General features: G+C 41.3%; 1 protein-coding gene across 1 annotated transcript in view; it reads left to right on the top strand.

Moving 5' to 3' along the window:
- The window catches only part of XPO1 (exportin 1), a 44471-nt gene extending 22411 nt beyond the window's left edge, over positions 1 to 22060 (top strand). Inside the window, exons 5-25 of the mRNA XM_044428229.1 lie at positions 5853 to 5914; positions 6012 to 6056; positions 6144 to 6325; positions 6665 to 6713; positions 6792 to 6911; positions 7021 to 7149; positions 7890 to 8048; positions 8750 to 8947; positions 10115 to 10253; positions 11039 to 11220; positions 12539 to 12695; positions 13099 to 13262; positions 14220 to 14354; positions 15020 to 15203; positions 16005 to 16111; positions 16218 to 16412; positions 18464 to 18632; positions 19257 to 19391; positions 19497 to 19656; positions 19754 to 19850; positions 21025 to 22060. Coding sequence (XP_044284164.1) covers positions 5853 to 5914; positions 6012 to 6056; positions 6144 to 6325; positions 6665 to 6713; positions 6792 to 6911; positions 7021 to 7149; positions 7890 to 8048; positions 8750 to 8947; positions 10115 to 10253; positions 11039 to 11220; positions 12539 to 12695; positions 13099 to 13262; positions 14220 to 14354; positions 15020 to 15203; positions 16005 to 16111; positions 16218 to 16412; positions 18464 to 18632; positions 19257 to 19391; positions 19497 to 19656; positions 19754 to 19850; positions 21025 to 21171 — 2915 coding nt within the window. The 3' untranslated portion in view covers positions 21172 to 22060. The remainder of the gene's footprint in view (positions 1 to 5852; positions 5915 to 6011; positions 6057 to 6143; positions 6326 to 6664; positions 6714 to 6791; positions 6912 to 7020; positions 7150 to 7889; positions 8049 to 8749; positions 8948 to 10114; positions 10254 to 11038; positions 11221 to 12538; positions 12696 to 13098; positions 13263 to 14219; positions 14355 to 15019; positions 15204 to 16004; positions 16112 to 16217; positions 16413 to 18463; positions 18633 to 19256; positions 19392 to 19496; positions 19657 to 19753; positions 19851 to 21024) is intronic.
- The last annotated feature ends 346 nt before the right edge of the window (positions 22061 to 22406 follow it).

Genomic DNA, 22406 nt, shown 5'->3' with positions numbered 1-22406 from the left:
GGCTGATACAGCTGCAAAACTTTTATTAAAAGACCAATCCCCTTTAAGATTTATTTTTGTTAATGCTGTCATTGTGAAATTACAAATTTTCCCCTATAGAGCAAGTTTTCATGCAGGCTTATACTCCATGGGCAAAATACCTAAATGATTTAAAATGGCTTGACCCATTGTAGAACTCCTGGAGTATTCAGTGACTGTACATTTGCCAAAATACCTTTCCATGTCCGCCACAGTGTGCAGAAAAGGAATATTCTCAGGTCTATAGGGTATGTGTGTCTATTGGACCTCAAACTCGCAGCAGTACAGATTTTCCTTGTCCCTGAAATCAGTTTTCCTGATGATTCTGTTGCTTGGTCCATTGTACCAGCTGGGGAATTTTCTGTTTTAGACGTGGGGGGTGTGACTCTGGCAGGTGCTTTGCACTTGCCAAGACCCTAGTATATGCCCATGACCTACTTGACCCTACAAGTACAGGCACTCTGTTGAGGTAGAGGAATGGGTGTCTTGTGGGGGGGGGGAGAGGCTTGGAAGGGAATCTTCAAGGATCTTTAGAGCAACAGGGCTGTTGGGGGGGGGGTTTCCCCTACTCTTAGCTTCCCTCTGAGCTCTCAAGTGAATGAAGCGGTGTTACTCTGTTAACTTCAGTAGAGGTGGAATCCATGCCTCCCCATGAGGAAAATGTGTTATTCAAGAAGGAAAAGGTGCTCCTGACATCTAAAAATCCACAGCAATTTGTGGTGGAACCAAAGACATTTGCAAGTAATATGTCATGCCCAAAGGCCTGGATTTCCTGCTCCTGATTTATCGTTCCATCAGTAAAGCTTCGTAGCATTTAAGTTTGCTTTTTAAAAATAAGAGTTCTTCAATGATGATCCATACATGGAAGATTCGTTAATCCAAGAGACACTTCTGTCAATGAAATGGGGTAATCTTTGGCCAGTTTCCCCTGCCTCCCATGCTGCTTGAGAGGGTTACCTAGTTCTTTGGAGCAGATTTGGAGGACTGGTAGAAATCGCCTTCCATTCACAAAGTATCTTCCCTGAATGTTCGCTGAATGGAGAGGGAGATAGTAGAGGCTGAACATGGTTTCAGATGGGCATGACACAATCTTCAGTACTTCAGTTTTTGATGTCTCATGGTGACCAGAAGTATATATTCTGCAAATTTTATTTCACAATAAGGCATATAACAGGTTAGCTGAGCACTTCCTGAAAGAAACTGAAAGACAAGCCGTAAGAGAACTACCAACTTACTGTTTGTGTAAATCTAATCTAAGCTTGCCACCTTTAATGACCTGTCAGTATTGAGAGTGATTGCATAATTCAGTCAAATTCATGTGTGGTGCAGAGATGCAAACAGAATTCTGCACCCTTGATGTAAGCTGGCTGGAAAGAAGCAGGCCAGAAGAGTTAATCAGTCAGATACAGAGCACTGTTGAGTGCTGTTCTTCAGATGCTCCAGAATTTTTTGTTTAAACTGTGCTTTGGTTTTATGTGTCGACCAGGTCACTCAGTCACAAGTAGCAGTTATATTAGAGCAAGATGTGAATATAAACCTTTTGGAACACTGAGCTAAAAAGTGTGCTTTTATAAGTTTCTTTTTTATTTTCCTTGTGTCCATTCCTTTCTTTTTCTTCCTATACTGTGTAGTTAAGAAGGTACTCAATGAACCATTGCTGTATGAATTCAGTAGACTTAAGTGGGGAGATTTGTAGTGCTTTGTAGGTGCAGATATGTTAATGGACATGATTTGTTAGATTAGTATTTGAATACATTTAAGATACATAGTATCAATGCTGATTTTTCACAAATTGTTAAATCATTGATTAAATCAAAATGGGAACAGCACTTTTTGGATCTTTGATTGGAATTGGCTAAAAAAATCACATTGCCAGCTAGTTTAGTTTAGTGTGATAACAATGAGAGAAACTCAGGGGCTTTCCCAAGGCATGGACAGACCATACTGTCATTAACAGAGCCATGTTAATAGTTTTCCATTGATTCAGGATGTTTTTCTGCAAACTGGTTTGTGTGTAATGCGAAAAGTAGCTATGGTTGCTCCTGGAGAAAAAGTAGCAGTAATTGCTTACTTTGAAAATACAAGCCAGCATTTATTTCAAGTTGTCACATCTGTAGGCTGGGGGAGGCTTTTAAACACCCTGTTCTGATGTAGAATAGAGGAAGTACATCTGTTCTTGGGGAAGGAGAGACAAGGTTAAGTGTGCATAAAAGAGGAGTGAGAAGAAGGCACATAGTAGAGAGAAAGCAGAATGCAAAGAAGCAAAGTGAACTTAAATACTGAGTGTGTTTATACATAATGACAGCCCATCAGTTAAAGAAACTGAGTTATCGGGGAAGAGCAGGAGAATGGATGTGTTGCTTACAGCACATTCACATTTTACTCAGCAGCCCAGAAAGGGCTTCTTGGTAGGTTGTTCAGTGTGACATTTGACCACAGGCTAATGGGATGTTAAGGGACTCGGCGACCCAGCAGTTAACCCAGCAACAGGCCACAGATTAACTGCTGGGTTGTTTAGTTCATCAGTCTGTTGATCTAGAGTCAGAGATCCATGAAGGGGCTTTTTGTAGGTTGTGGAGTAAAAGTGGTGGTGAGCATGTAGAAGGCAGTGTTTCCTCTTCTGCTTGTGTGTGGGAATTCATGGGTGATTTAACCAGTGGGTTGTCATGGACAAACCAAATGTCTAAGCAGGTTGCTGACAAGTATGAAAAAGTAGCCTTCAGCTGGCGATAAAGAAATACCCTAACCTGTGAGGTCGAATTTTAACACAGGTTGCTCCAGTTGGCACAGAAAGCTGGAGCTTGTGGCCTTCTCACATGGATATGGTGGTGTGGGGGGGATTGCATATGTACTCTGTTGTGCCCTAGAGGAATAATTCCTAATGCTTATGGTACAGTTATGAAAAAATGTTGCCTGCCACTCCTAGATTTACTGTGGTCCGTGTACCTGCAGGAATGATAAAATGATAGCAGTGGAGTGGAGAATGCTTATACAAGCAAAAGGGTTTTAATAAGGTGGAGAACTTGAATTGGTTGAGAGAAAATGTTCCTTTACTGCTTGGATGATCCTGCTAAAAAGTGGTAAACAGGTCCTGTTTGCTGAAAAGAAGTTAAGAAAGGGAACAGACATAGTACCTAAAGAGAAATTTTCAAAATTCGGAGAAAGTAAATAACCCCACACTCTGAAAAGTTGTTCCAAATAAGCAAATTTATACACAATTAGATCCTCATCTCATTGTCTGCTCTGAGGTAGAATACAAGGAGCTGGCATTCAGGGAGGTCTGTGAACCATATCTCTTTCCATCATTCTTGTCACTATGTGGGAGCCTTGATTTAACTGGTGAAGTTGGATGGGGCGACTATGTATCTGAATATATTTATATCCCACCTTTTTCCCCTTTCAATGAACTCAAGGTGGCTTACATAATATTCCTCCTTCTCTCAGGTTTTCCTCACAACTAACAAGCCTGTGAGATAGGTTGGGCTAAGAGTTTGTGACTGGCCCAAAGTCATGCAATGAGCTCAATGACTGAGAAGGGAGTAGAACCTGGATCTCCCAGATCCCCAATCCAACACACTGACTCTGTTAATAGTGCAAGGACATTGAAAACATGGAATCTTAAGAAGTTTTGTCTTCCTAGAACTTTAGTGACAGAAAGGCCTAGGAGGATAGGCAGACCACTGTTTTCATGGTAGATGGAAAATATCTGATACACTTGCTTGGTAGGTAATCATGAATATTCATAACCTTAAGGGTACAGGTATCTATTACCTAGGGCAGGGTGAACTAACATGTGGCCTCCAAGGCTGCCTTCTTTGGCCTTGGAGCCCCCCCCCCCCCCAGATTTCAGTGGTTATTGCAGCAAGCCTCTCCCAAGGCTTCTGGCTTATCCCAGCGGCCTCATAAGAGCTCGCCTCAGCATTCCCCCAGTGCTCCAGTAGACGAGTTCCTTCGCACTTGTCAGCAGGAGCAGATGGGGCATCCCAGGGAGAGTTTGGACTCAGCGTGCCAATTCCAAAAAGGAGGAGGATCCAGGGGGGTCACATGGGATAGCTTCTGGGTGGGAGAAACAGGGAAGAAAGAAATGGGCCACTCCAGAGGAGTGGTCATTGTGCTTGGGCTGTGGTTGGAGAAGGAACTGCCTGAGGTCTCTGACTGAGACCTCAGTCCTATCTATTTTCTCCCTTGTTTCATCCTTCCAGTTTCTCAACACAAAGACAGTTTTGTTTCTTCGAACTTGCAGGGAAAAACCAGCTCTGAAATCTCATATCAGTTTTCTCCCTCATTTAATGGTTAAATATATTAATTGTGTATATTAAATTAAACATTGCAGACACTTTAATTTATGATATGGAAATGCAATTCATTGTGCAACCCTGGGATTCTGTGTGGACGTCCTTCTGTGGTCCTCGAAGTATGAAATGTTGGACCATCCTTACCCTAGGTAGTGTATATAGTGAGGATAGGGAGATCGTCAGTTTTGGAGAAGCATAAGGGTCCATATTCCAGTTGTGGGTGGACTGAAGGTAAAAGGGCTAGGGCAGAAATCCTTGTAATATCAATATATAATAGCTGATGAATCAATTCTTTGCACATTTAGACAGAAAAAGAGTCTCTCACCCTGCCTTCTCCATGGCTTATGCAGAAAAAGCCGCCTTTGACTCAGTAGCCCTGTTATGTAAACACTTTTATTCTGTATACAAGAATTTACCAAGGTTTTACATGGCCTCTTCTGTGTGCCAGAGTCCTTGAATTGAACTTTCTTTCTTTCTTTGTTTAGAATTTTTCTATACCATCATTCATTAAAAATCCCATGACAGTTTACACAAAAAACCCAATTAAATCAACAATAAAACAATTAAAACTCTTTTGTGCCCATACTTGATATAAAATAATTAAAATGTCAATTAACAAGTCAGAAGCTGGGTAAATAAAGAGGTTTGGGGAAATAAAGCATTGGTGCCAAGCACACACCTCTGGGGAGCAAGTTCCATAATTGGGGCGCTATAGCAAAGAAGGCCCTCCTCCTCGTACTAACCCTCCTCACCTCTTTCAAGAAGGGCTCTCAGGGAAGGAACTCTGCAGATGATCTTAAGGTCTGGGCAGTCTCATATGGAAGGAAACATACCCTTACTTTAGTGGTTTTCAACCTTTCCACAACTGGGGCCCAGCGAAAACAAGAAAACTACCTCGGAGACCACTGAGGCAAAACAAAAAGCACCATACACATAATACAGTATTCTGTGCATTAGTTTCCAAAGACAGTACCAAAAAATGAAAATTATCCAAAACAACCAGAAACCAAGCAACAAAAAATTCCAACAAAAGAACAAAATAATCGGTGCAGCGGGACTCCCACAGAGCTATCTCCCCCCACCCCCTGCCCGTGAATGTGATGCCAGCCAAGGAAGAAGTGGTGTAGCTAATACAGGAATGTCATTGGTTGTTCTCATCTACCGGTCCCAGTCAGCAGTATGGTAGCTCTGTTTTGAACCAATTGTAATGTCCAAACCATCTTCAAGGGCAGCCCCACGTAAAGCATGTTACGCTAGTCCAAATAATGTATGCAGAATCTCAGAATTATATTTACCCAGTATCATCTTGAACATCTTGTTCACATTTTCATTGATTATTGTATCAAATCTTGGAGTTGGCTTGAGTAAGTCTGAATGATTTTTGAAGCTTGCTATTTTAAAAAATCCTAATGCCTAGGGTTCACAGGTATGTAGCTTTTCTGGTAAAGTATAAGGTCTAATATTTGCAAATGCTGTTATGCAACACTGCCACAGCCCAATGGTTTATTGTGTCATAAGTAACTATGTAATATCTTGTAGGTATTAAAAAATATGTTGTTGGCTTAATTATCAAGACTTCATCTGATCCTACATGTGTTGAGGTAAGTGAAATTATGATATTTTTTCAGGAGATTAGGAAATGGGGTGCTTACTGATGAAGTGAAGACAGGCCTTAATTTTTTTCCCTTCTTTCTTCAGAAAGAGAAAGTATACATTGGGAAGCTAAATATGATTCTTGTTCAGGTAAGCTTCATCCTGGATTCAGCATACTGATGTTGAAGAGTCAAGCCTTGTCAGTCTTACACCTCATTTGGTTCTCATGCTTTGTAGATATTAAAACAAGAATGGCCAAAACATTGGCCAACGTTCATCAGTGACATAGTTGGGGCAAGCAGGACAAGTGAAAGCCTTTGCCAGAACAACATGGTAATCTTAAAATTGCTAAGCGAAGAGGTTTTTGACTTTTCCAGCGGACAGATAACTCAAGTGAAAGCCAAACACTTGAAAGACAGGCAAGTGATCTTTACATATGTATAAATAGGTTGCTGCCATTCTTAGGTCTCGCCATCAGTTTTGTTTTGTATGTAACCATTTTGCATGGGAACAGCTTCTTTTCATTTTAACTCTAATGGAGCATAATGTATGTCAAGTTGAAGTACTACTTTTATAAAGATTATCTTGAAGAAACAATGTGCATTTACATATTCCTGCTTTTGTTCAAATTGAACTTTGTAATGTGCTGCTTATTGACTTGGTTGGCTCTGAAAAGCCTCCAGAGCGAGACTAAAGACTTAGTTAACACGCCATGTATAGTAAATATTGGTAAATAACTGGATTTCCTTTTTTCCTAGCATGTGCAATGAATTCTCCCAGATTTTTCAACTATGTCAGTTTGTGATGGTAAGTCTAATTGATTTTTTCCACAGTTTTTGCTTTATTTTAAGGGCAGATATGCTTACACGTTAACTTTGTTAACAGGAAAATTCACAAAATGCTCCTCTTGTTCACGCAACCTTGGAAACGCTGCTTCGATTCCTCAATTGGATTCCCCTGGGCTACATTTTTGAGACCAAGCTAATCAGCACACTAATATACAAAGTGAGTATCTACCCTAAACCAAACAATGCATTGAGAGAAAAAATGGATTTTGGTTGTGATTAAACAGTGTGAGGCTTTCTTACAGCAACTAACTTTTCTTCTTCCATAGTTCTTAAATGTCCCTATGTTCCGAAACGTCTCTTTGAAGTGCCTCACAGAAATTGCTGGTGTCAGTGTAAGTCAATATGAGGAACAGTTTGTCACACTCTTTACCTTGACCATGATGCAGCTGAAACAGGTAATTTAAAATTATATACCGTTTTGAGACTTTGGATTTACTTACTTAAATAGATATCATTCCAGTCCCCTCCCCTTCTTTCCTTGTTCTACCCACACTGAGCAGGCTGCTCAAGGCTCTTCTGGAACAGTATTCCTTCAGAGGCCTTTTCTTCTCCAAACTAGATTTAGAGTAGATAGATAATGCATCAGAGTTCTTAACAAAGCATTAGTTTCAGTGCTGTGCCAAGCGATACCAAAAGAAGGCAGAAATTGGTAGGGTTCTCAGTGGAAGCCTTAGGATTGGGCTTCAGAGAAAAACAAGCTAAAAGAATGTACTTGAAGCATTATCCTAGGTCAAAGTGCCTGAATGTAGCTGGGATTTCATTTTTGCTGTTATACTAAGTTTGGCAGTGGGGAGTTAGTTGTTGCTGTCATCCTGCATAGTAGTGTTGCACTTAGTTGTAATGCTCACATGTAATGTGTGAGGTGGGGAGAAGTTTTCTTTGGTTCTTTGCTGAGAAGTTTATTCAGTTATACTACAGAGTGCTTTTTTTGTGTATGGAGAACCCATTCAGCTGCTTTCTCAGAAAGCTACTAGACAGTACCTTACTGTAGACAAAGGGATATATGAACTCCAGAAAAAGACTCTTTTAGTCCATGGTTACAATTCATATTGGTAAATGTGGAAAACATGGATAAAATATCAGTGTTAATGAGGCTTCTTTTTCAAGATAATAATTGGGTCCCGCTTGCTCTTAGATGCTTCCTTTGAACACCAATATTCGACTTGCATATTCCAATGGAAAAGATGATGAGCAAAACTTTATTCAGAATCTCAGCTTGTTTCTCTGTACCTTTCTGAAAGAGCATGGTCAACTTATAGAAAAGCGTTTAAATCTGAGGGAGACATTAATGGAAGTAAGTTTTTTTTTTTTTCTTTGAGTCTGTGTCAGATGTTAACTTGGGAGAGAAAAATCTCAAAACTCGCTATGATTCTGCAAGTACTGAAGCTTAATATGCATGATAAAATGGTGTGAAATGAACATGTTTGCTTGTTTGTGTGTGTCAGTGTTTGGATCACTGTCCCCTGTATCTCATAGGGTTGTACTTTACTAAAAAGTAAAGTTGAAAAACAAGTCAACAAAGAGAGTGGACTAACTTTGAAGTGTCAGCATAGTTAATCTCTGTGTTAAAATACTATCTATTCCATGAGTTGGTTAATTGTCGCAGTCTCAGTATCTTAGTTTAGGCTGCATGGTGCAAATACAGTGCTGCACAGGGACGGTCCTAAATTTGGATAAGTCAAGATTGAAGTTGCCTAGCATTCCTAGACTGACAACTGCTTCCGTTCCCATTGGGTCAATGGTTCCAGGCCTGTGCTTGCTCTTCTCTTACTATCAGTGGTCAGTGTTAATAGAATGCCAGTGGCACCACATACTCACCACGTGGTCAGTTCTAATGATGCTAGCTTATTTATTTTTGCGAAATTCATCAGAAAGGCATTGTAGAACAGCTGTACATAAACCATATCAGATTGTTAAGTTTATCAAGTGATCCTTGGACCTTTGAATGTTGTTTCAGTAATCAAAATCCTATATGTATTTATAAATTTATTTTAGGCTCTTCATTACATGCTACTGGTCTCTGAGGTTGAAGAAACTGAGATCTTTAAGATTTGTTTGGAGTACTGGAATCATCTAGCTGCTGAACTATATAGAGAAAGTCCATTTTCAACATCTGCTTCTCCATTACTTTCTGGCGCTCAGCATTTTGATGTCCCTCCCAGGAGACAACTGTATCTACCTGTTTTGTCTAAGGTAATGGAGTCTTCCAGCTTGCTTTATAATTGTATAGGTATGATTAAAGTCATTTCTCTGGATATTTCCGTGTTTGTTATATTGAGCAGTGGAATTCTGGTATTTTTATAGGACTTTATTGCTTCTACCCATGATGTATTGCCCGTTTATCTTAGCAATGACTCTCATCTCTAGTATTTTGGAAGATGTTTCATCTACAGAATGCAGTGTGGTGCCATTGGTTACCACCACACCTGCCGATACATCTGTCCTGTGCCGATGAGTTTTAAATACTTCTGATTTAAAAATTGGTTAGCTCAGAGCACTTAAAGAAAGGTGCTGCTATCTTACTGGCCACCATTTATCATTCACAATGTGCCAGATGCCAGGGTTTCCATAAGACATTCCCTGCAAGTAAAGATGGCAGGCAGTTGACAGTCAGAGCCTTGTTCCAAAGCATTCCTAACACCCTGAGAGGGAAGGAACAAATTTCATTGCTATTGTCTGGTAAGGGGTTGGGGGTGTGATGGTTTGGTTTTGCTAGCAGGGCAACCTGCAGCCAGGTGAGAGTGAGCTGATGGAATGTACAGAACCGAGGAGACCAAGACTAGAACGGAGAGGGCCCATTTTGGTGGGAGAAGGATTTAGGGAGATTGAGGACGTGGAGAACAACTGGAGGGATGCTATGGGGAAAGGATGCAACAGTCCTCTGGGCTGGGCAGGGGGTCTGTGTGCATGACAGGTGTGGCATCCCTTCTGGGCATAAGTGTGTGCAAAAGAATTTGAGGTAGTGACTGAAAGAAGAAAAGTGGGTGATTTGAGATGAGTGTGAAGGACTGTTCCATGCTGGGAGTGTGAGATGATTGTAGATCAGTCATTTTGTGACAGTGCTTGTGCTACTTCCTCAAAATTACTGATCTGCTCACCAGTCCAGAAAGGTTGGGGCTCCTGCACTTTCATTGTTTGTGGCATTTACAAGAAAACCAAGTCTAGTGCTTTATAGATCAACTTGCTGTGGGGTTTCCAAGTTGGCTCACTGCAGTCCAGTTGAAGGTAGCTGATTGGCATCTTCATGGCGAGTGCGTCTGCCCCTTCTACTAAACGATGGTCTAAAAAATTCAGAAACATCCTTACTTGAATGTAGTTTGTATATTCCTGCTTGAGTCTGTTGTTACTTCTTAAATGTAGGTGCGGTTGCTCATGGTTAGCCGCATGGCAAAGCCAGAAGAAGTGCTTGTTGTGGAAAATGACCAGGGGGAAGTTGTCCGAGAATTCATGAAAGACACCGATTCCATCAATTTGTATAAGAACATGAGGGAGACACTGGGTAAGGTGCTTTGTACTTGCTTAAATGCCAGCCCCATTCTGTACTCTATTTCTTCATGTAGTGTTGCCTCCTCAGTCACTAGTACGGATTTCTGGCGTGCTTCATTCAATTTAGGAGGAGCACCCCCAGTCCTATCTGACTATACATGTGTAGCAATAAGACTTTCCATAATACAGTGTTTTCTCCTTGAGGCAAAGGAAGTACATAAATGTGCATTACTGCCTACCTTTTATAAGCTGCCTAAGGCAGATTCGGGCTACCGCACTCGTGCAGGCTGTGGTTTTAACTATGCGGTTTTTTAGTCTCTGTCTGGATCCTTATGCTTTTGATAGTTTTGTTGGCCATCCTGTGTTGGCAAACAGTAGGACAAAATGCCTAGTAAAGCCCAGCAAAGCAAATAGGACTTACACTGCTTAGACAAATATCTAGCTCCGATGTACACATAATGCGTGTTCTGTGGCAGAGATCTCCATAGCTTCTGGGTGACTGCAGAGGGTGTGGGGAGGGACTGTTGTTTGCCCTAATTACATATAGTATACATGCATGGTGAAATAGGATGGCCTCAAACAGAAAGAGAAACATTTTCTTCAGTCCTGTATTGATTTATACTATTGAATTAAATGTTCAGTTGTATATTAACTGTAACTCATCCAATTCAGTGTACCGTTTCCCTGGTCAAATATTAGCTGTGTCATTTGTTCAGCAAAGATGGCATTCTTAATCTCTGGGAATACCCAATACTAATTTCCAAAGATGACCAATTTTAAACAAATTGTTTCTTCCAGTTTACCTTACCCATCTGGATTATGCTGATACTGAACGAATAATGACAGAGAAGCTTCACAATCAAGTAAATGGTACTGAGTGGTCATGGAAAAATCTAAACACTCTGTGTTGGGCTATAGGCTCAATCAGCGGAGCCATGCATGAAGAAGATGAAAAAAGGTTTCTTGTAACAGTAATAAAGGTATGGCAAATAGAAAAGCATTACTGCTTGGTGTGGGGATACATCCAGGAAAGGGTTGTCTCCCCACCATCTGGGGCAAGACGGGGGTCATGAAGCCGAGAAATAATGCCTTTAGTACTAGTCACCTTGGGTGCCGCCTCTCCAGTTTTTCTTCACCCAGGATAGGGCTTGTCTTATGCCTCTTTGTTTTTTAGCTTATTTATCCTTGTGCACTTTTGTGCCTTCCATTCCTTTATCTCCTTGCTTTGTTTCTCCTTACTAGTTTGAAAAGAGAGATACTAGCTCATCTGGAAAACAAATCAGATTTTCCAGAATGATTCAGTGAAGAAGCTTTTTGTAATGAGCATCAGGACGAACTCATGCCAAGTTATCCAACTTAAGCCCAAGAAAGCCTGGTGGTTTTACACAGTTCAAACACAGCTACATATTTAGAGAAAATATTGATGGCTGGAATAACATCTATTTTATTTTGAAGGCTTAGACTCCATCTTTTGATTGGCGGGGTTGCAAGGTGGCTTCTAATAGATTATTAGATCAGAGTTGGCAATCAGGTGCCATCTAGATTTTTTTGGATTTCAGCTCCCATCAGTCTGCCAACTTGCCCAATCATAAGGGATTGTGGGTGTCATAGTTGCCTGCCCCTGTGAGAGACTGTAATAATAACAGAGCAAAATTCCATGTATTCACCAGCAGCAGCCCTCAGTTTTCTGGCAACTGGATGGAGCCGGAGCGGCTTGCCTTTGGACTCTGTTCTTTCTGCCACTGCTCCTCCAGCTGCTGAATGTGGCTGAACTGATCTTCCTTTTGCTCTGGGGTTGCTCCTAGGAGGGAGAGGGAATATAAACTCTGCAGAGCACTTAGTGCCCTGGAGGTGCTCTTCTTCAGCTTAAGAAATGGAGCTGTCCCAAAGCTAATATTCATTGAAAAGAAAAACTGGGGAAATGTTAAAAGGTTCCATAAACCTTTGTTACCACTGTGAAATAAGCATTGTCAGATAACTAGGTTAGCTGCTGAAACAGCCTTAGCTATTAGTTGGTATAAAAATAAATGAAATAAATATTGAAAATACAATGGAATTCCTGTTAGGATAAGATCTTAGTAGACTGCTTGGGGCGGAGTTGTCATTTTGCTTATGTTACTATATAGTGGATATTGGTGCTAAAATAATAATTAAATTTAGTAAGTTCTGGTGAAAAATAAACCTCGATGTGCTGCACAACTACAGAACTTTTACAAGGTGAGTGCTAACCTAATATCATGGGTGAAAATGGAGCTTCCAGCTGCGCAGTTGAAATATGAGCATTTTTCTTCTTTGTAGGACCTTCTGGGACTCTGCGAGCAAAAGCGAGGGAAAGATAATAAAGCTATTATTGCATCTAATATCATGTATATAGTAGGGCAGTATCCAAGGTTTTTGAGAGCCCACTGGAAATTTCTGAAGACTGTCGTCAACAAGCTATTTGAATTTATGCATGGTAACTTAACTTCCAGTTTCACTTTGTCTTCTCACCAAAACGTATTCCTCATGAACTAAATGTTGAAATTATTTTTGCTTTCCATACTGAAATACTTCAATATATAGGACTTTGGGAAACAGGTATGGATATGTGTGCATCTAACTGAAGACTGAAAGAAGTATCCACATTATAGATTTCATTTCCTTTTAAGTCCTAATATATTACTTAGAATTGATTACCACTACTTAAACTGTTACTTAGATTTAGAACAGAGAAATAGGCAAATTTTGTCTACACATTTAAGACTGGTGTTAAAAAATGGAGAGTACACATCAGATTTGGTAGTGCAAAAGTGGGAAGCATTTCCATGACTTACACAGTGAGGTTTTTATATCCATAACTTTGTTCTCACTTCCTTCAGAAACCCATGATGGTGTCCAGGACATGGCTTGCGATACTTTCATCAAAATAGCACAGAAATGTCGCAGGCATTTTGTACAGGTCCAGGTGGGAGAGGTCATGCCGTTCATTGGCGAGATACTGAATAATATTAATACCATCATTTGTGATCTTCAGCCACAACAGGTATGCTGCTCGCGGGTGTTGGTGCTGCTGCTGTTCAAAACAAAAATACTTCAAGGGCTGTACAGAAAACTTGCTGTAAAATCAATGAAAGAATGAACCAGATCTGAATAGTGGTGCAAAGACCCCACTGGAATTTGACTGTCTTGCTCTTGCTGGGCTTCCTCTGTACAGCCCTTCCTGGCCAGGAAGCGAGCCGAGCCGAGCCAAGATCAGTTTGGAAATGTCAGCAGGCCCCTTCTTTGCCCAAACAATGTAAAGTGCTTATGGAAGCTGCCCAAAGTCTGCAGGTCACACATGAGGAATCAGAAACCAGGTGGCGCCGCAGGCATGTGTGCAAGGCAGCCTCACGAGCCTGCCTGGACTCGCTTCCTGCTAGCTGCCCATGCAAGCACTTGGCACCCAGCAGACTCAGTGGGGGGGGAGAGCCGGCTGGAGACTGGGGAGCCAGGTCAGGGAGATCCAGTGGACTCCCATCCGCGGTCCGGATTCCTTACACCGGCTCTAGCACCGCTAGAGCGGGAGATGTCCTTTTGTTCATAAAAGAGAAACGCTTCATCCAGTCTGTGTTTGGAGCAGCAGGGTGCAGGTGCAGCAGCCCTGCTTTGTCTTTCTGTGTTCTGCCCAAATTGGCCACAGTCTTCAAGCTTTACCTCCTGCACAAATGGTAGGTGCTGTGGATGACTGCAGTGTGTTCTTGGTGGTGATGCTTGAATCCTTGGCAGACTGTGGCTGTAAGCTAAAATACACTCATAAATTTTAACCTGTATCGGGGGGTGTACACACCTTTTGGCTTTTGTGGTATTGTGGGAAAATGAAATTTGAAAGTGTTGAACAGATAACCTGAAGTAAGAGTACTCCTTTCAGAGAGGAGCTTGAATTTCGAAAGGCCTTTATAGCCCGGCACATTCAGATGCTCTTCAGTACAGTCAATAACATGCACTGTTTTACTTCCACTAGGTGCACACTTTCTACGAAGCAGTTGGTTACATGATTGGGGCACAGACGGACCAGACTGTGCAAGAACATTTGATAGAGAAATACATGCTACTCCCTAATCAAGTATGGGACAGCATCATTCAACAGGCCACAAAAGTAAGACGATACTGTAGTTGCAGCTTTGACATGTGTGGCTTTTTTAAAAGGAAGAGCTCAGCTAGTAGAAAATGGTGTGCGTGGTTTCTTTTTGGCCACACATTTGGTGTGCACTGACCACAACACAGAAACAGAGATCAAAAGGAGTTAGCTCTTTCCTTCAGCATGTTATCACACTCTGTACACAAGCTGACCTCAGCCTCCTACACGGTTCTCTTCTGCTTGCTGGAACAGTTGAGGAGGTTTGGTCTCACCCTTACTTTCCTACCTTGGGATTTAGATAGTTATCTTAGTAATGAAACCTTCTAATCTAGCCTTTTTAATTATGCAGCTTTGATATGCTGATGTCTTAACATTCTAATGTTCTTAAATACTGTGCACCACCTTGGCTTTTTCACAAACATGACAGTATATGTTAACAATAAAATAAATATGTTCCACCAGTACACAAGAATTATTATTTTTTTTAATTTGCAACTTAGTAAAGTGTTAGTAAAACCCCTGGAGTTCCATAAGATCCTTGTGTGTCAGCTTACTGTGTGTAACGGTTGTGTGACTTTCTCTGCTTGTATTGTACCAACAACTGCAATGTTTCCTTTTTGTGGTATTAGTTGAAAGTCTGGCCTGCTTGCCAAATAAACATCTGATTCACTTCTATTCAACAGAATGTTGATATCCTAAAGGACTCTGAAACAGTTAAGCAGTTGGGTAGTATCCTGAAAACAAACGTAAGGGCATGTAAAGCTGTTGGCCACCCGTTTGTGATACAGCTGGGAAGAATCTACTTAGATATGCTGAATGTGTACAAGTGCCTAAGTGAAAATATTTCTGCAGCTATTCAAGCAAATGGTAAGAATTACTGCCTTACTGTAACTACAGTTAACACTAATAATGTCTCATTATTGTTTGAGGACCCATAGCTTAGGGTTCAAGGGTGAATTAACCATGGTTAAAGGCAGTGCTGACCAAGTGCTCCTGCTATGAAGGAGGGCAGGGAGCTTTGCTTGGGATGTGAAATCCTATAGCCCAATCCTTAATTATGATTAAGATACCACAGGTGGCTTCCTTAATAAATACAGAGTTGGGGTTTTAATCCATAAAACAAGTTTAAACTCTGCAGTAATCCTTTATCATTAGGTGTAGGCTTTCCGTAGCCAGAAAGACGAGAGCCTGCCCATTCATTACGCAGGCTTGCTTGTTCACAGAGACACTCGGTGGAGATTCTCCTTTGTGTCACCAGTGGGCAAAGCACGTTTGGGTGGAAGCAGGAGAGGCTGCCGTCCCGCGGCTTTGTGGGACTCTGCTTGGGGACGCTTGCTTTGTTCGGCTCACTTCCTGCTGGCCTTCCAGCATGGTTTTAAGACATCGCTGTTCTTGGGACCCTCTCGGCGCTGGGTGTTGAAGGGTTAGATCTTTCCTCTTTGGCTGGCCACCTCGAAGTGCTCTTTTTAATAAGTCACTAGGCTAGCGACCAGTTGCTCGGTTCCAGATTTTAACTGCTGTTTTTCTACTTGTTGATGGTGAAGATGATTTTTTCAGCTAGGGTAGCCATCGTAGACATTTCATGGGAAGGTGGGATTAAAATGAGCAATACGGACTGATTTTATGAAGCTCTGTTCATAACTTGTAACTGACCTCAAATTCTCCCAGGTGAAATGGTTACAAAACAACCTCTGATTAGAAGTATGAGAACAGTAAAAAGGGAAACGTTAAAACTGATTTCTGGCTGGGTGAGCAGATCCAATGATCCCCAGATGGTAAGTGTACTCCTGAAGTGCAGTAGCCTCAATGAATTACTCACATAGTTATGGACTTAATTTGACAGGAACTTGTGTGTTAAAATACTGCTGCTTCTTTTTCCAGGTAGCTGAAAACTTCGTTCCACCTTTGCTGGATGCAGTCCTTATTGATTATCAGAGGAACGTTCCAGCTGCCAGGGAGCCTGAAGTGCTTAGCACAATGGCTATCATAGTAAATAAGCTGGGAGGACACATTACTACTGAAATACCTCAGATATTTGATGCTGTCTTTGAATGCACATTGAATATGATCAACAAGGTACCAGAACAGTGTGATACCCAAAACTGTTGTAGATCCATTTTGTGCAAGCAAAGAGGGAGGCATCCAGTTTTTCCAGTGGACTACTTTCTGTTTGTAATATTCTGCACGTGCCCATTTGTGTGTGTGTGTGTGTGTGTGCGCACGCATGCATGTGTGAGAGGGGGGGAGAGCACTTTAGAAAGCTGTTGCTAATAAAGAGGCTTCATGTACAGTGACTACTAGGGTTTATCTCCTAAGGAGAGTCACTCCAGGGAGAAAGCCTGTGCAAAAACTGATTTGCTGCCTTTCTGTAAAACAGAAGCTTGTAGGTGCCTTCAGGAATTTGTGCTTGAAGGCACTGTACTTGGCCTTCTGCTCTTCTCTTTATAACTTCTCCCCGGGCCACCTCGTCACTGCTTGTGGCTTTTAGTTTCACCTATACCCTGATTAGCTCTCTCTGTCTATCACAGATCATCAACACCTGTCTAATCTAGTTTCTCAGTCTGGTGTGAGGAGGCATCTAACAATGGGTTAAGCCTCCGTCATCACACAGGAAAGGCGGGGGTCACATGTTAAGAACTGGTCTTGGTCCTTGTGGATTCTGGCTTCTCCTCCAGTTTGTCCTGCCTTCTATCTGGGATAGAACTTGTGTGCACTCTGACTCCTCAGCTCTTAGACTTTCTCTTTCTGCTTAGTCCTTGCTAATGTCCATCTCGATGTTTTCGTCACTACAGAGCCTGCCTCAGAGAGGAGTGTTCTACAGTGTGTCATACCTAGTCACAGCGACCGAAGCTACCCATCCTATGAATGGGGCTAGCTGGGGAATATCTCATTGTGACAGGCTCCTTACACCGTACGAGGAGCAGAATACTGGTCACCCACCATGAGGATTCCTTCCAGTCTGGCATAACAGAGGCACCCAAGCCCCACCCCTTAGTATCAGGAGATCGATTCACTGCAACTAGTGAATCGCAGGGACTTCCCAGGACATACTGTCTGGACGTCATGAGAGGGCTTTCCTCCTCCTCCTCCTCCTCCCACTTTGGGAAGTGAAGGTGTTGGATACCTCTGTGCTATCAAATTGGGAGTAACCTTTGCAGAGAACAGAATTCCATTTTCCAACTGTGATATTTTGGCTAGGATACTTCCTTGCTTCAAGTTCATTGTGTCCAAAGCTGAACATCTGATTTTTCCTCTCAGATGCACATTTTGTTTGTTATTCTTGTTCATGGATTATGCCACTATTCATTCTCTTTTGTCCACCCTGCCACCTAAATGGATCTAAATGGATATTCACCAGAATATGTTGCTTTTCTCTTGCACTTTCATTACAAAGGCACCCTTTTCTCTCTGTCCCTTCAGTGAAAACTCTTGTCCACGCCCTGGTCATTTCTGCCTGGACTATTATAGCCATCTTCCCTGATCCTCTGTTGTCTCACCTTTTTCATTCACATCCACCCATCATGAGACCCTACTGCATAATTCCCTCACTGGTTTTTCTTTTGCTCCCAGATCCTGCACAAGTTTTTGTTGCATCTGGAGTTTGCCTATCCCGACTTAATGCAACTAAGAAGACACATCACTGAAATAATTGCATCTCTTTGCCATGTCTCCATTCCTCGTGTGTGTGTGTGTTCAACATTATAAGGCCATATTAAGGGACCTGTCATATCTGTTCTTTGCAAACAGCCATGTACCTAGATGGCAGTATGTGGTTATGCTTTGCTACCTCTGAAATTCTTGCTCTCATGAAAATACACCAGAAGTCTACTTGAGGGAAGATGTTTTGAGAAATTCCAGATGTCTTATTGTCGTGCAGTGGAAAACGCCTCTTAAGGATACAGCTGAAAAACTATAGATAAATGCAATCGTGTAGTTCCTCTTTGTGTTATTATCTATTAAACAGAAGTGTGTGGGTGTCATATAGCAGCTGTTGCCTTGAAGATTGGAGTTTTTAGATTTTGGAAAAGAAGTGTTCACAAAAGCCTTGTTTCTGCCAAGATATATTTGTATGTATGTATATATGTGTAAAAGTTTTCTCCTCTCTTGTCTCCTTTCCCTGTTACTAGGACTTTGAAGAGTATCCTGAACACAGAACAAACTTTTTCTTACTATTACAAGCAGTAAACTCTCATTGCTTCCCGGCATTCCTGGCCATTCCACCTGCACAGTTCAAATTAGTACTGGATTCTATCATTTGGGCTTTCAAGCACACAATGAGAAATGTTGCAGATACGGGTGAATAAGCTTTATCCTAATTTTCAGCGCTTTCATGCTTGAATAAGCAAGCTTGTTCAAGTTAATGGTCCCCCATTGCCCAAAATATGCTGACACATAGATTCACATAGATCTGAAAAGACTGAGGTGACTGCTCCAGGAAGAGGGTCAGGGCTGTTCCATCATTCATCGTGCCTACAGCCACCTGGCTTGCTGTATTGCGTGAACGCAGGCAACTTCATTTCTTTGAAAATTAGATAACTGGAAGGATCCATAGGTTACTTGAGAGTTGTCTAACTTCCAAAGAATTTTTGCTGCCTGCTTGTGCTAAGCATGGATATCCAGCACAACACAACAATTCCTGCATGTGGTTTTGTTTTAAAGTTGTTTTCAAGCTTCTCAGTAATTTCAGGGAACTCTTTTGTCAGGGGAGAGACTAAGTTAACACAGTTAATTCAGGGTGTGTTGAGTTTTACAGACATTCTTGAGGTGCTTTCCCTCCCACCTTCAAGAAGAAATAGATTCCAAGAACAGCTTCTTGCTTGTTTCATGTAGTTGATACAAATAAACTTGATCTTGTTTTCTGGATTAATCATCTTCCTAAGGTGAAATATTTAACTAACTTCACTTCATGGTTTTTCCCAGGCCTTCAGATCCTTTATACGCTTTTACAAAACGTTGCACAAGAAGAAGCAGCTGCCCAGAGTTTTTATCAGACTTATTTCTGTGACATTCTTCAGCACATTTTCTCTGTTGTAACAGACACGTCTCACACTGCTGGTAAGAATTGTGGAGTGCGTTGAGGCTGGAAACTTTGTGGCAGTAAGCAGGGAGAATGCCGATGCATATTCTAAATCTTTATTCTCTCTCGTGTGTCGTAACCAGGTTTAACGATGCATGCATCAATTCTCGCATACATGTTCAACTTGGTAGAAGAAGGAAAAATAAGTACTCCTTTAAACCCTGGAAACCCAGTAAACAACCAAATGTTTATTCAGGAGTATGTTGCTAATCTCCTTAAATCTGCATTTCCTCATCTGCAAGAGTAAGTATATTTGATCTCTAACGTTTAGATAGAATTTGTGTATGAGTGTTAGTCATATTAACTGTATTAACCTGTGGTGTTTTGTTTTCTTTCTCAGTGCACAGGTTAAACTGTTTGTAACAGGACTCTTCAGTTTAAATCAGGATATCCCTGCTTTCAAGGAACATCTTAGGGACTTTCTAGTGCAGATAAAGGTATGTCTGGAACTTCCTGTCTCGATTCTTAGTAGAGTGGAGTAGACTGAGCCACAGTTTACCGTTTCAATCTGTAATAAGCCTCATGCTGAATTAATGATAGGCTTGTATGTTTCACAACCATTTTCTATACTGGTGCCATTACATTTTTCATACTTGTAAATGTAGCCAACCTCTAAACTTCTGAACTAGTTTTTGGTTCCCAGTTCGATTACAAGAACATGGGAGGAGTCCTGTGTGCCTTTCTTGAATGTTCAGAATGACTTTTCAGTTGAAGTCACACCATCTTAACTCAGCAAATGATATGGTATTAACTGGTATTAATTAAGCCAGATGATATGTCCTTGTGCCCAGGAACATTCAGTCTAAATTTTGACACACAAAAGGTTGACAGTGGGGAAAACCATTCAGTGAACTTGCTGTTTGCTCAGCAGGGCAGCAGTGCAGAACCTCTTGGTATCGCAGGAGCTGAAATCCAATACAGAGCTCTCCAGAGCTGCATTCCCGTGGGTAGGGCTAAAGGAAAAGGAGTGGGACCAAAATACCAGCATATGACCGCTTCTAAAGCTCCTAGTGCTGCTAACAAAGCTTGCAGGAGAGGCATTTCCCACCTTTTAGAACGGCAAAAAGCCTTACAAAACCTGGGGGTCGGGGGGGGGGGGGACCTCTGATCAGTGGTTGAGGGAAAGGGAGCGGAGCCAATTGGAGACCCCCCAGAGGCCCAGACTGGATGCCTGGTGGGCCATGTTTGCCCCTCGGGCCTGAGGTTTCATGAAAGAGTTTTGTGTTGACATTTGAAGGAAGGGAAGGGTGCACCATGTATACTTTATTTCTCTGAGGAATAAGGAAGGAAAGACTCGGTAGAATAATTTTAAGAGAGCAAGAGCCCTGAAAATGCTAGTGCTGGAGGTGTAAACATTATTGACAGGGCTTTATGCGGAGCTATGGAGAAGGGCTGTCCTAGTTGAGGCATCTACTTTTTTTAAAATGTGTAAATGTTTTTGTGTTTTAAATAGGCAAATGCCTGCAGGATATTAACTCTTCAGTGAAGTTTTTTTTATATATATACAAACTAAATTCCTGATAACCAGTTCTGCAACTTTACTACTTAGATTTCTAGCTTTCGCTATATGCTTAGATTATAATGGCTTTTTAAATGGCTTTTTTCCTGCAGGAGTTTGCAGGTGAAGACACATCTGACTTATTCCTGGAAGAAAGAGAGACGGCTCTCCGACAGGCTCAGGAGGAGAAACACAAACTCCAGATGTCTGTCCCTGGCATCCTTAATCCACATGAAATTCCTGAGGAAATGTGTGATTAAAAATAACCAGTTATACTGTTTTCTTTCTGTGCAGCTGCTTTGTTGTAGAAGAAAACAGGACTTGGATATTTGTTGACCAAAATGATGCCAATTTGTAAATTTACAATGTCACCTAGTGGCCCTTTTTTCTTATGTGTTTTTGTATAAGAAATTTTCTGTGAAATATCCTTCCATTGTTTAAGCTTTTTGTTTTGGTCATCTTTATTTAGATTTGCATGAAGTTGAAAATTAAGGCATTTTAAAAATAAAACACTTCATGCCCATTTTGTGGCTAAGGGTAAAAGAGGCAAAACATATAACTTGTAAAGTCTATTGAAAAATTATACATTTTTCCAGTTAGAACACAGAATTTTTTTTTTAATTAGGGATCACTTTCTAGCCTGCCCTGCTGTCTAGAAGAAAAGGATAACAAGTAAATCCACCAGAATAATTATTAGGAATAGGAGGACGAGTGCTCAAACATGAGCAGCTCTGGGGCAATGCGGCAAGGCTAGTCTACTGGTATTTGCAAGTCCGATGGCAAGTTTGCAGCAAGATCATGTGCATATCATCCCATTGTAAAGCAACTTGGAAAAAAAAAGAGTATGGGAACACAGTACAGTTAGTTATTTTTACACAGTTCTTTTGTTTTTGTGTGTGTGCTGTCGCTTTGTCGACAACAGCTTTTTGTTTTCCTCAATGAGGAGTGTTGCTCATTTGTGAGCCTTCATTAACTCGAAGTGAAATGGTTAAAATATTTATCCTGTTAGAATAGGCTGCATCTTTTTAACAAGCTCATTAAAGAAGAACTCTGGCTTTTGAGATGACTTCTACTAATTTACATTGTTTACCATGCTGTAGTGCTTTAAGAACACTACTTAAAAAGCAAAATAAACTTGGTTTACATTTATTTTTCTTTCCTTGGCTTTATTTTATTGGAATGCTCTGATCCCCTTAAAATTCAAGTAGAACGTAGCATAGAAGGGGGAAAAAATCCCGTGGGGACATGCAAGGCCTTCGTCAAGCAGATGCTCGCACTGCTCCTGTGAGACTTCTGCAAGCCGTTTCTGCTGTGGTCGTCGACTCAGCAACAGTATTCCTTAAAACTAGGATTTGAACATTCATGCTTAAAGGGCCTACCCAACATGGTCACACTTTTTTCACCTGAGTTATTTGTGGCTCTTAAACAGTGTATTAACATGACCAAAAAAAAAAAAAACACCAAACCACCACCACCAAATTAACATTTGGCAGTA

This window comes from Varanus komodoensis, unplaced genomic scaffold, assembly GCF_004798865.1.
Source record: "Varanus komodoensis strain SLA01 unplaced genomic scaffold, ASM479886v1 scaffold2, whole genome shotgun sequence".
Lineage (NCBI taxonomy): Eukaryota > Metazoa > Chordata > Lepidosauria > Squamata > Varanidae > Varanus > Varanus komodoensis.
This window is presented reverse-complemented; position numbering and strand designations above follow the sequence as displayed.